This window comes from Crinia signifera, chromosome 5 (assembly GCF_055691185.1).
Source record: "Crinia signifera chromosome 5, ASM5569118v1, whole genome shotgun sequence".
Classification (NCBI taxonomy): domain Eukaryota; kingdom Metazoa; phylum Chordata; class Amphibia; order Anura; family Myobatrachidae; genus Crinia; species Crinia signifera.
Genome location: NC_139221.1, coordinates 333457206 through 333469816, shown reverse-complemented (window position 1 = coordinate 333469816; position 12611 = coordinate 333457206). Strand labels below are relative to the sequence as shown.

The window sequence follows — 12611 nt, the reverse complement described above, 5'->3', positions numbered from 1 at the left end:
CCTCACACCACCTGTAGCGGTATCATGCCTCACACCTCCTGTAGCCTGCGCTGTATATGTACGCAGTATCCCACCTCACATCTCCTGTAGTTTGCGCTGTATATGTACGCAGTATCCCGCCTCACACCTCCTGCAGCTGTATCCTGCCTCACACCTCCTGTAGCTGTATCTTGCTCACGCCTCCTGGTGTCTGCGCTGTATATGTACGCAGTATCCCGCCTCACACCTCCTGTAGCTGTATCCTGCCTCACACCTCCTGCAGCTGTATCCTGCCTCACACCTCCTGCAGCTGTATCCTGCCTCACACCTCCTGCAGCTGTATCCTGCCTCACACCTCCTGCAGCTGTATCGTGCCTCACACCTCCTGCAGCTGTATCGTGCCTCACACCTCCTGTAGCTGTATCCCGCCTCACACCTCCTGTAGCTGTATCCTGCCTCACACCTCCTGTAGCTGTATCCTGCCTCACACCTCCTGCAGCTGTATCCTGCCTCACACCTCCTGTAGCTGTATCCTGCCTCACACCTCCTGCAGCTGTATCCTGCCTCACACCTCCTGTAGCTGTATCCTGCCTCACACCTCCTGTAGCTGTATCCTGCCTCACACCTCCTGTAGCTGTATCCCGCCTCACACCTCCTGTAGCTGTATCCTGCCTCACACCTCCTGTAGCTGTATCCCGCCTCACACCTCCTGTAGCTGTATCCTGCCTCACACCTCCTGCAGCTGTATCCTGCCTCACACCTCCTGTACAGTAGCTGTATCCCGCCTCACACCTCCTGCAGCTGTATCCCGCCTCACACCTCCTGCAGCTGTATCCCGCCTCACACCTCCTGCAGCTGTATCCCGCCTCACACCTCCTGCAGCTGTATCCCGCCTCACACCTCCTGCAGCTGTATCCCGCCTCACACCTCCTGCAGCTGTATCCCGCCTCACACCTCCTGCAGCTGTATCCCGCCTCACACCTCCTGCAGCTGTATCCTGCCTCACACCTCCTGTAGCTGTATCCCGCCTCACACCTCCTGCAGCTGTATCCCGCCTCACACCTCCTGCAGCTGTATCCCGCCTCACACCTCCTGCAGCTGTATCCCGCCTCACACCTCCTGCAGCTGTATCCCGCCTCACACCTCCTGCAGCTGTATCCCGCCTCACACCTCCTGCAGCTGTATCCCGCCTCACACCTCCTGTAGCTGTATCCCGCCTCACACCTCCTGTAGCTGTATCCCGCCTCACACCTCCTGCAGCTGTATCCTGCCTCACACCTCCTGTAGCTGTATCCCGCCTCACACCTCCTGTAGCTGTATCCCGCCTCACACCTCCTGTAGCTGTAGCCCACCTCACACCTCCTGTAGCTGTATCCCACCTCACACCTCCTGGTGTCTGCGCTGTATATGTACGCTGTATCCCACCTCACACCTCCTGTAGCTGTATCCCACCTCACACCTCCTGGTGTCTGCGCTGTATATGTACGCTGTATCCCACCTCACACCTCCTGTAGCTGTATCCCACCTCACACCTCCTGGTGTCTGCGCTGTATATGTACGCTGTATCCCACCTCACACCTCCTGTAGCTGTATCCCGCCTCACACCTCCTGTAGCTGTATCCCGCCTCACACCTCCTGCAGCTGTATCCCACCTCACACCTCCTGCAGCTGTATCCCACCTCACACCTCCTGCAGCTGTATCCCACCTCACACCTCCTGCAGCTGTATCCCACCTCACACCTCCTGGTGTCTGCGCTGTATATGTACGCTGTATCCCACCTCACACCTCCTGCAGCTGTATCCCGCCTCACACCTCCTGTAGCTGTATCCCGCCTCACACCTCCTGTAGCTGTATCCCGCCTCACACCTCCTGTAGCTGTATCCCGCCTCACACCTCCTGCAGCTGTATCCCGCCTCACACCTCCTGTAGCTGTATCCCGCCTCACACCTCCTGCAGCTGTATCCCACCTCACACCTCCTGCAGCTGTATCCCACCTCACACCTCCTGCAGCTGTATCCCACCTCACACCTCCTGCAGCTGTATCCCACCTCACACCTCCTGGTGTCTGCGCTGTATATGTACGCTGTATCCCGCCTCACACCTCCTGCAGCTGTATCCCACCTCACACCTCCTGTAGCTGTATCCCACCTCACACCTCCTGTAGCTGTATCCCACCTCACACCTCCTGTAGCTGTATCCCGCCTCACACCTCCTGTAGCTGTATCCCGCCTCACACCTCCTGTAGCTGTATCCCGCCTCACACCTCCTGCAGCTGTATCCCGCCTCACACCTCCTGCAGCTGTATCCCGCCTCACACCTCCTGCAGCTGTATCCCGCCTCACACCTCCTGCAGCTGTATCCCGCCTCACACCTCCTGCAGCTGTATCCCGCCTCACACCTCCTGCAGCTGTATCCCGCCTCACACCTCCTGCAGCTGTATCCCGCCTCACACCTCCTGCAGCTGTATCCCGCCTCACACCTCCTGCAGCTGTATCCCGCCTCACACCTCCTGCAGCTGTATCCCGCCTCACACCTCCTGCAGCTGTATCCCGCCTCACACCTCCTGCAGCTGTATCCCGCCTCACACCTCCTGCAGCTGTATCCCGCCTCACACCTCCTGCAGCTGTATCCCGCCTCACACCTCCTGCAGCTGTATCCCGCCTCACACCTCCTGCAGCTGTATCCCGCCTCACACCTCCTGCAGCTGTATCCCGCCTCACACCTCCTGTAGCTGTATCCCGCCTCACACCTCCTGTAGCTGTATCCCACCTCACACCTCCTGTAGCTGTATCCCGCCTCACACCTCCTGCAGCTGTATCCCGCCTCACACCTCCTGCAGCTGTATACTGCCTCACACCTCCTGCAGCTGTATACTGCCTCACACCTCCTGCAGCTGTATCCCGCCTCACACCTCCTGTAGCTGTATCCTGCCTCACACCTCCTGGTGTCTGCGCTGTATATGTACGCTGTATCCCGCCTCACACCTCCTGTAGCTGTATCCCGCCTCACACCTCCTGTAGCTGTATCCCGCCTCACACCTCCTGTAGCTGTATCCCGCCTCACACCTCCTGTAGCTGTATCCCGCCTCACACCTCCTGCAGCTGTATCCCGCCTCACACCTCCTGCAGCTGTATCCCACCTCACACCTCCTGTACCTGTATCCCACCTCACGCCTCCTGTAGCTGTATCTCGTCTCACACCTCTTCTCTTTCATGCTCAGATTTTGGCTCTCCAATACACAGCACCACGTATCATGAAGAGGGCCCACCCTCCTACTGTGACAACCAGGATTTTCCCACCAGCCACTGGGATGACAAAAATATTCGCAGAGCGTTTATCCGAAAGGTAAGTGTGACCTGTATAAGCCACAGGAAGCATTCATACTGTATTCCTAAATATAGCATAGCAGGGTACTTGTGGTGTTTCACGGCGCCCAATATATCGGATGCAATATCGGCCAATATATCGATCCGAAGCGATTTTTGACCTGTTCATAACCCCACTATCCACTACGCATGGAGTTGATTCTATATAGTGTGGCGAGCGCAGTAATCTGCGGGGCTCGCTATGCCCGCCACGCTATATAAAATCAATGCGTAGTGGATAGTGGGGTTATGAACAGGTCAGAAATCGCTCCGGATCGCATACGATATATCTGGCGCCATGAAACTAAACAAGTTCCCATAACAGAATATATGAACACAATCTGTGTGCGCCTGTGTAATACCGTGTGCACTGCAGGTGGGGCAGATGTGACGTGTGCACTGCAGGTGGGGCAGATGTGACGTGTGCACCTGTGCGCGTGTAGAGGCTGATCCCCGGCCCCTGACCTGTGCGCGTGTAGAGGCCGATCCTGTGTGTGTGTGTGTGTGTGTATATATAGAAGCCGATCCCCCGGCCCCTGACCTGTGTGCGTGTAGAGGCTGATCCCCGGCCCCTGACCTGTGTGCGTGTACAGGCTGATCCCCGGCCCCTGAGCTGTGTGCGTGTAGAGGCTGATCCCCGGCCCCTGAGCTGTGTGCGTGTAGAGGCTGATCCCCGGCCCCTGAGCTGTACGCGTGTAGAGGCCGATCCTGTGTGTGTGTATATAGAAGCCGATCCCCGGCCCCTGACCTGTGTGCGTGTAGAGGCTGATCCCCGGCCCCTGAGCTGTACGCGTGTAGAGGCCGATCCTGTGTGTGTGTGTATATAGAAGCCGATCCCCCGGCCCCTGACCTGTGCACGTGTAGAGGCTGATCCCCGGCCCCTGACCTGTGCGCGTGTAGAGGCTGATCCCCGGCCCCTGACCTGTGCGCGTGTAGAGGCTGATCCCCGGCCCCTGAGCTGTACGCGTGTAGAGGCCGATCCTGTGTGTGTGTATATAGACGTTAATCCCCGGCCCCTGACCTGTGTGCGTGTAGAGGCTGATCCCCGGCCCCTGAGCTGTATGCGTGTAGAGGCCGATCCTGTGTGTGTGTGTGTGTGTGTGTGTGTGTGTGTGTGTATATATAGAAGCCGATCCCCCGGCCCCTGACCTGTGTGCGTGTAGAGGCTGATCCCCGGCCCCTGAGCTGTACGCGTGTAGAGGCTGATCCCCGGCCCCTGACCTGTGTGCGTGTAGAGGCTGATCCCCGGCCCCTGAGCTGTACGCGTGTAGAGGCCGATCCTGTGTGTGTGTATATAGAAGCCGATCCCCGGCCCCTGAGCTGTGTGCGTGTAGAGGCTGATCCCCGGCCCCTGAGCTGTACGCGTGTAGAGGCTGATCCCCGGCCCCTGACCTGTGTGCGTGTAGAGGCTGATCCCCGGCCCCTGAGCTGTACGCGTGTAGAGGCTGATCCCCGGCCCCTGAGCTGTACGCGTGTAGAGGCCGATCCTGTGTGTGTATATAGAAGCTGATCCCCGGCCCCTGAGCTGTACGCGTGTAGAGGCCGATCCTGTGTGTGTGTATATAGAAGCCGATCCCCGGCCCCTGACCTGTGTGCGTGTAGAGGCTGATCCCCGGCCCCTGACCTGTGTGCGTGTAGAGGCTGATCCCCGGGCCCTGAGCTGTGTGCGTGTAGAGGCTGATCCCCGGCCCCTGAGCTGTACGCGTGTAGAGGCCGATCCTGTGTATGTATATAGAAGCCGATCCCCGGCCCCTGACCTGTGTGCGTGTAGAGGCTGATCCCCGGCCCCTGACCTGTGTGCGTGTAGAGGCTGATCCCCCGGCCCCTGACCTGTGTGCGTGTAGAGGTTGATCCCCGGCCCCTGAGCTGTACGCGTGTAGAGGCCGATCCTGTGTGTGTGTGTGTGTGTGTATATAGAAGCCGATCCCCGGCCCCTGACCTGTGTGCATGTAGAGGCTGATCCCCGGGCCCCTGACCTGTGTGCGTGTAGAGGCTGATCCCCGGGCCCCTGACCTGTGTGCGTGTAGAGGCTGATCCCCGGCCCCTGACCTGTGTGCGTGTAGAGGCTGATCCCCGGCCCCTGAGCTGTACGCGTGTAGAGGCTGATCCCCGGCCCCTGAGCTGTACGCGTGTAGAGGCTGATCCCCGGCCCCTGAGCTGTACGCGTGTAGAGGCTGATCCCCGGCCCCTGAGCTGTACGCGTGTAGAGGCTGATCCCCGGCCCCTGAGCTGTACGCGTGTAGAGGCTGATCCCCGGCCCCTGAGCTGTACGCGTGTAGAGGCTGATCCCCGGCCCCTGAGCTGTACGCGTGTAGAGGCCGATCCTGTGTGTATATAGGAGCCGATCCCCGGCCCCTGACCTGTGTGCATGTAGAGGCCGATCCCCGGGCCCCTGACCTGTGTGCGTGTAGAGGCTGATCCCCGGCCCCTGAGCTGTACGCGTGTAGAGGTCGATCCTGTGTGTGTGTGTGTGTGTGTGTATAGAAGCCGATCCCCGGCCCCTGACCTGTGTGCGTGTAGAGGCTGATCCCCGGCCCCTGAGCTGTACGCGTGTAGAGGTCGATCCTGTGTGTGTGTGTGTATATATAGAAGCTGATCCCCGGCCCCTGACCTGTGTGCGTGTAGAGGCTGATCCCCGGCCCCTGACCTGTGTGCGTGTAGAGGCTGATCCCCCGGCCCCTGACCTGTGTGCGTGTAGAGGCTGATCCCCGGCCCCTGAGCTGTACGCGTGTAGAGGCCGATCCTGTGTGTGTGTGTGTGTGTGTGTGTATATAGAAGCCGATCCCCGGCCCCTGACCTGTGTGCGTGTAGAGGCTGATCCCCGGCCCCTGACCTGTGTGCGTGTAGAGGCTGATCCCCGGCCCCTGACCTGTGTGCGTGTAGAGGCTGATCCCCGGCCCCTGAGCTGTACGCGTGTAGAGGCTGATCCCCGGCCCCTGAGCTGTACGCGTGTAGAGGCTGATCCCCGGCCCCTGACCTGTGTGCGTGTAGAGGCTGATCCCCGGCCCCTGAGCTGTACACGTGTAGAGGCTGATCCCCGGCCCCTGAGCTGTGTGCGTGTAGAGGCCGATCCTGTGTGTGTGTGTGTGTGTATATAGAAGCCGATCCCCGGCCCCTGACCTGTGTGCGTGTAGAGGCTGATCCCCGGCCCCTGACCTGTGTGCGTGTAGAGGCTGATCCCCGGCCCCTGACCTGTATGCGTGTAGAGGCTGATCCCCGGCCCCTGAGCTGTGTGCGTGTAGAGGCCGATCCTGTGTGTGTATATAGAAGCCGATCCCCGGCCCCTGACCTGTGGACAAGTCTCAGTCTGACACGTATCTAACGCTGTGCATCTTGCAGGTCTTCCTGGTCCTCACAGCTCAGCTCCTGGTCACATTTGCTTTCGTCGCTGTCTTCACCTTTGTGCATGAAGTGCGGGTGTATGTGAAGAAGAACACGTGGACTTATTACCTGTCCTATGCCGTTTTCTTCTGCTCCCTCATCGCCCTAAGCTGCTGTGGAGACTTCCGGCGCCGACATCCATGGAACCTTGTAGCACTGGTAAGTTGTGGTTCCGAGGTCAGCCTCTGCGTACTGATGGGTGTGGTATAGGGTTCCAACAGTCGGGATCGGACAGCATGGCGAGCACAACAAATCCCCTTGCGGGCTCGCTGCATTCGCCACGCTGTGGGCACGATGGCTCGCTACCTATTCTATTCTCCCTCTATGGAGGTCGTGGACGAGGGAGAATAGCCGGTGGCCGTCGGGAACCCGTCTGTGTTTTAACAGTCAGGATCCCGACGTTGAGTAAATGACTGTGGGGGCCCCGACCGGCACCTGTACTGATGTGGTAATACAATATAATGTGTCTCCTGTCCAGTATGATCTAATAGGAGCAGTAGAATGGGTGATGCTGTCTAATGATGTCTCTTTCCTTCTCTCTCAGTCCATTCTGACACTCAGCCTGTCATACATGGTCGGGATGATCGCCAGCTTCTATGATACAGAGGCTGTGATAATGGCGCTGGGTATTACAGCTGCTGTCTGTTTCACTGTCGTCCTCTTCTCACTTCAGGTAAGTGATAATCCAGTGGCAGTGTCTGGTACAATGGGGTGTGTGTCTGCTAGAGTCAGGGAGAATGGGGTGTGTGTCTGCGTCTGCTAGAGTCAGGGAGAATGGGGTGTGTGTCTGCTAGAGTCAGGGAGAATGGGGTGTGTGTCTGCTAGGACCAGCTGTTGGCGGGGTCGGGTACAATGGGGTGTGTGTCTGCTAGGACCAGCTGTTGGCGGTGTCGGGTACAATGGGGTGTGTGTCTGCTAGAGTCAGGGAGAATGGGGTGTGTGTCTGCTAGTCAGGGAGAATGGGGTGTGTGTCTGCTAGAGTCAGGGAGAATGGGGTGTGTGTCTGCTAGGACCAGCTGTTGGCGGTGTCGGGTACAATGGGGTGTGTGTCTGCTAGAGTCAGGGAGAATGGGGTGTGTGTCTGCTAGAGTCAGGGAGAATGGCGTGTGTGTCTGCTAGAGTCAGGGAGAATGGCGTGTGTGTCTGCTAGAGTCAGGGAGAATGGGGTGTGTGTCTGCTAGAGTCAGGGAGAATGGCGTGTGTGTCTGCTAGAGTCAGGGAGAATGGGGTGTGTGTCTGCTAGAGTCAGGGAGAATGGCGTGTGTGTCTGCTAGAGTCAGGGAGAATGGCGTGTGTGTCTGCTAGAGTCAGGGAGAATGGCGTGTGTGTCTGCTAGAGTCAGGGAGAATGGCGTGTGTGTCTGCTAGAGTCAGGGAGAATGGCGTGTGTGTCTGCTAGAGTCAGGGAGAATGGCGTGTGTGTCTGCTAGAGTCAGGGAGAATGGCGTGTGTGTCTGCTAGAGTCAGGGAGAATGGCGTGTGTGTCTGCTAGAGTCAGGGAGAATGGCGTGTGTGTCTGCTAGAGTCAGGGAGAATGGCGTGTGTGTCTGCTAGAGTCAGGGAGAATGGCGTGTGTGTCTGCTAGAGTCAGGGAGAATGGCGTGTGTGTCTGCTAGAGTCAGGGAGAATGGCGTGTGTGTCTGCTAGAGTCAGGGAGAATGGCGTGTGTGTCTGCTAGAGTCAGGGAGAATGGCGTGTGTGTCTGCTAGAGTCAGGGAGAATGGCGTGTGTGTCTGCTAGAGTCAGGGAGAATGGCGTGTGTGTCTGCTAGAGTCAGGGAGAATGGCGTGTGTGTCTGCTAGAGTCAGGGAGAATGGCGTGTGTGTCTGCTAGAGTCAGGGAGAATGGCGTGTGTGTCTGCTAGAGTCAGGGAGAATGGCGTGTGTGTCTGCTAGAGTCAGGGAGAATGGCGTGTGTGTCTGCTAGAGTCAGGGAGAATGGCGTGTGTGTCTGCTAGAGTCAGGGAGAATGGCGTGTGTCGGGGAGAATGGGGTGTGTCTCTGCTATGACCAGCTGTTGGCAGTGTGGGGTATAATAGGGTGTGTCTGCCATTAACTGACCCTAGAAGAGTGGTGGATAATGGGATGTCTCTTCTAGGTCAGATAATGGCAGTGTGGGGTATAATGGTGTATGTCTCTGTTAGGGTCAAATATTGGCAGTGTGGGATATAATGGGGTGTGTCTCTGCTAGGGTCAGCTAATGGCAGTATGGGGTATAATGGGGTGTGTCTCTTCTAGGGTCAGCTAATGGCAGTGTGGGGTATAATGGGGTGTGTCTGCTAGGGTCAGCTAATGGCAGTGTGGGGTATAATGGTTGTGTGTCTCTGCTAGGACCAGCTGTTGGCATCCCATTGTCCCCGACACTGCCATAGAAACATAGAATGTGACGGCAGATAAGAACCACTTGGCCCATCTAGTCTGCCCCTTTTTTAAACCTGTTACCTCAAACCATACTGTATATGATTCTTATTTTTTTGTAAGGATATCACTATGCCTATCCCAAGCATGATTACATTGTACTACTGTAATTGCCTCTACCACCTCTGATGGGAGGTTATTCCACTTATCCACTACCCTTTCTGTGACGTAATTTTTCTTCAGATTTCCCCTGAATCTTCCTCCCCCTAGTGTCAGTGCATGTCCTCGTGTTCTGCTGCTCCTCTTCCTGTGACTAATGTCTCCCACCTGTACCTTCCTCCCCCCAGTGTCAGTGCATGTCCTCGTGTTCTGCTGCTCCTCTACCTGTGAAGAATGTCTCCCACCTGTACCTTCCTCCCCCCAGTGTCAGTGCATGTCCTCGTGTTCTGCTGCTCCTCTACCTGTGAAGAATGTCTCCCACCTGTACCTTCCTCCCCCCAGTGTCAGTGCATGTCCTCTTGTTCTGCAGCTCCTTTTCCTGTGAAGAATGTCTCCCACCTGTACCTTCCTCCCCCCAGTGTCAGTGCATGTCCTCGTGTTCTGCTGCTCCTCTACCTGTGAAGAATGTCTCCCACCTGTACCTTCCTCCCCCCAGTGTCAGTGCATGTCCTCGTGTTCTGCTGCTCCTCTACCTGTGAAGAATGTCTCCCACCTGTACCTTCCTCTAGTGTCAGTGCATGTCCTCGTGTTCTGCTGCTCCTCTACCTGTGAAGAATGTCTCCCACCTGTACCTTCCTCCCCCCAGTGTCAGTGCATGTCCTCGTGTTCTGCTGCTCCTCTTCCTGTGACGAATGTCTCCCACCTGTACCTTCCTCCCCCCAGTGTCAGTGCATGTCCTCGTGTTCTGCTGCTCCTCTACCTGTGAAGAATGTCTCCCACCTGTACCTTCCTCCCCCCAGTGTCAGTGCATGTCCTCGTGTTCTGCTGCTCCTCTACCTTTGAAGAATGTCTCCCACCTGTACCTTCCTCCCCCCAGTGTCAGTGCATGTCCTCTTGTTCTGCAGCTCCTTTTCCTGTGAAGAATGTCTCCCACCTGTACCTTCCTCCCCCCAGTGTCCGTGCATGTCCTCGTGTTCTGCTGCTCCTCTACCTGTGAAGAATGTCTCCCACCTGTACCTTCCTCCCCCCAGTGTCAGTGCATGTCCTCGTGTTCTGCTGCTCCTCTACCTGTGAATGTCTCCCACCTGTACCTTCCTCTAGTGTCAGTGCATGTCCTCGTGTTCTGCTGCTCCTCTACCTGTGAAGAATGTCTCCCACCTGTACCTTCCTCCCCCCAGTGTCAGTGCATGTCCTCGTGTTCTGCTGCTCCTCTACCTGTGAAGAATGTCTCCCACCTGTACCTTCCTCCCCCCAGTGTCAGTGCATGTCCTCTTGTTCTGCAGCTCCTCTTCCTGTGACTAATGTCTCCCACCTGTACCTTCCTCCCCCTAGTGTCAGTGCATGTCCTCGTGTTCTGCTGCTCCTCTTCCTGTGACTAATGTCTCCCACCTGTACCTTCCTCCCCCTAGTGTCAGTGCATGTCCTCGTGTTCTGCTGCTCCTCTTCCTGTGACTAATGTCTCCCACCTGTACCTTCCTCCCTCTAGTGTCAGTGCATGTCCTCGTGTTGTGCTGCTCCTCTTCCTGTGAAGAATGTCTCCCACCTGTACCTTCCTCCCCCTAGTGTCAGTGCATGTCCTCTTGTTCTGCAGCTCCTTTTCCTGTGAAGAATGTCTCCCACCTGTACCTTCCTCCCCCCAGTGTCAGTGCATGTCCTCGTGTTCTGCTGCTCCTCTACCTGTGAAGAATGTCTCCCACCTGTACCTTCCTCCCCCCAGTGTCAGTGCATGTCCTCGTGTTCTGCTGCTCCTCTACCTGTGAATAATGTCTCCCACCTGTACCTTCCTCTAGTGTCAGTGCATGTCCTCGTGTTCTGCTGCTCCTCTACCTGTGAAGAATGTCTCCCACCTGTACCTTCCTCCCCCCAGTGTCAGTGCATGTCCTCGTGTTCTGCTGCTCCTCTTCCTGTGACGAATGTCTCCCACCTGTACCTTCCTCCCCCTAGTGTCAGTGCATGTCCTCGTGTTCTGCTGCTCCTCTTCCTGTGACGAATGTCTCCCACCTGTACCTTCCTCCCCCTAGTGTCAGTGCATGTCCTCGTGTTCTGCTGCTCCTCTTCCTGTGACTAATGTCTCCCACCTGTACCTTCCTCCCCCTAGTGTCAGTGCATGTCCTCGTGTTCTGCTGCTCCTCTTCCTGTGACTAATGTCTCCCACCTGTACCTTCCTCCCTCTAGTGTCAGTGCATGTCCTCGTGTTCTGCTGCTCCTCTTCCTGTGACTAATGTCTCCCACCTGTACGTTCCTCCCTCTAGTGTCAGTGCATGTCCTCGTGTTCTGCTGCTCCTCTTCCTGTGACTTATGTCTCCCACCTGTACCTTCCTCCCCCTAGTGTCAGTGCATGTCCTCGTGTTCTGCTGCTCCTCTTCCTGTGACTTATGTCTCCCACCTGTACCTTCCTCCCCCTAGTGTCAGTGCGTGTCCTCGTGTTCTGCTGCTCCTCTTCCTGTGACTAATGTCTCCCACCTGTACCTTCCTCCCCCCAGTGTCAGTGCATGTCCCCGTGTTCTGCTGCTCCTCTTCCTGTGAAGAATGTCTCCCTCCTGTACCTTCCTCTAGTGTCAGTGCATGTCCTCGTGTTCTGCTGCTGCTCTTCCTGTGAAGAATGTGGCTCCTATATTGGTGTCCTGCACACATTGCAAGGCAGGCGCCCCCAGCTTGAGGAGGGTTTATGCCTCCTGTGGCAGCTTCCTCTCAGGAACCTGCCGGGACTTAGTCCCTTACTCAGGTGATGTTGCAGTCCGTAGTCCCTGCAGCCAGTAAGGCCATCCACGTCTCAGATGTATTAGCCCCCCTTGCGGTGGAGCCTGCCTGGGCACGTGCTTTTACAGCCTCTTTTTGGGACAGGGATGGGGAAACTTCGGCCCTCCAGCTGTTGTTGAACTACACCTCCCAGCATGCCCTGCTACAGATTTGCTATTTGGCCATGCTAAAACTGTTGCAGCGCATTCTGGGATGTGTAGTTTAACAACATCTGGAGGGCCGAAGGTCCCCCCTCCCTGGTGTAGGTCATCAAGACATCCTTACAGAGTAAACCTGGAAGCCATATGGCTGCGGTCAGGGGGGCCCCTTCCCTCCGACTCCTCCTCCATCAGGGCACTGATACAGACAGTGATGAGGAGGGACAATTTGTTGATGACAGGGATGATGACGATGAAAAGGCGACTCCTCATCACACATCGATGTAGGGGCCTTGGTAACGGCAGTCCGAGAGGTCTTAAATGTACAGGACACTGCTGAACCCCCTTGGTCCTCAGGACTGTCTTTTAAGCATCACAAACGGACTCTGGCTGTTTTCCCTAAATCTAAGAAATTAGTGGATACCCTCTCGGAGGCCTGTGAGATACTTACTAGGAAGTTTGCACTCCCTAAG

At 56.8% G+C, this 12611-nt stretch overlaps 1 protein-coding gene across 1 annotated transcript in view; it reads left to right on the top strand.

The window, feature by feature from the left end:
- The window catches only part of GRINA (glutamate ionotropic receptor NMDA type subunit associated protein 1), an 82766-nt gene that overhangs the window by 44074 nt on the left and 26081 nt on the right, over positions 1–12611 (top strand). The window contains exons 3-5 of the mRNA XM_083145061.1: positions 3201–3325; positions 6685–6885; positions 7271–7399. Coding sequence (XP_083001187.1) covers positions 3201–3325; positions 6685–6885; positions 7271–7399 — 455 coding nt within the window. The remainder of the gene's footprint in view (positions 1–3200; positions 3326–6684; positions 6886–7270; positions 7400–12611) is intronic.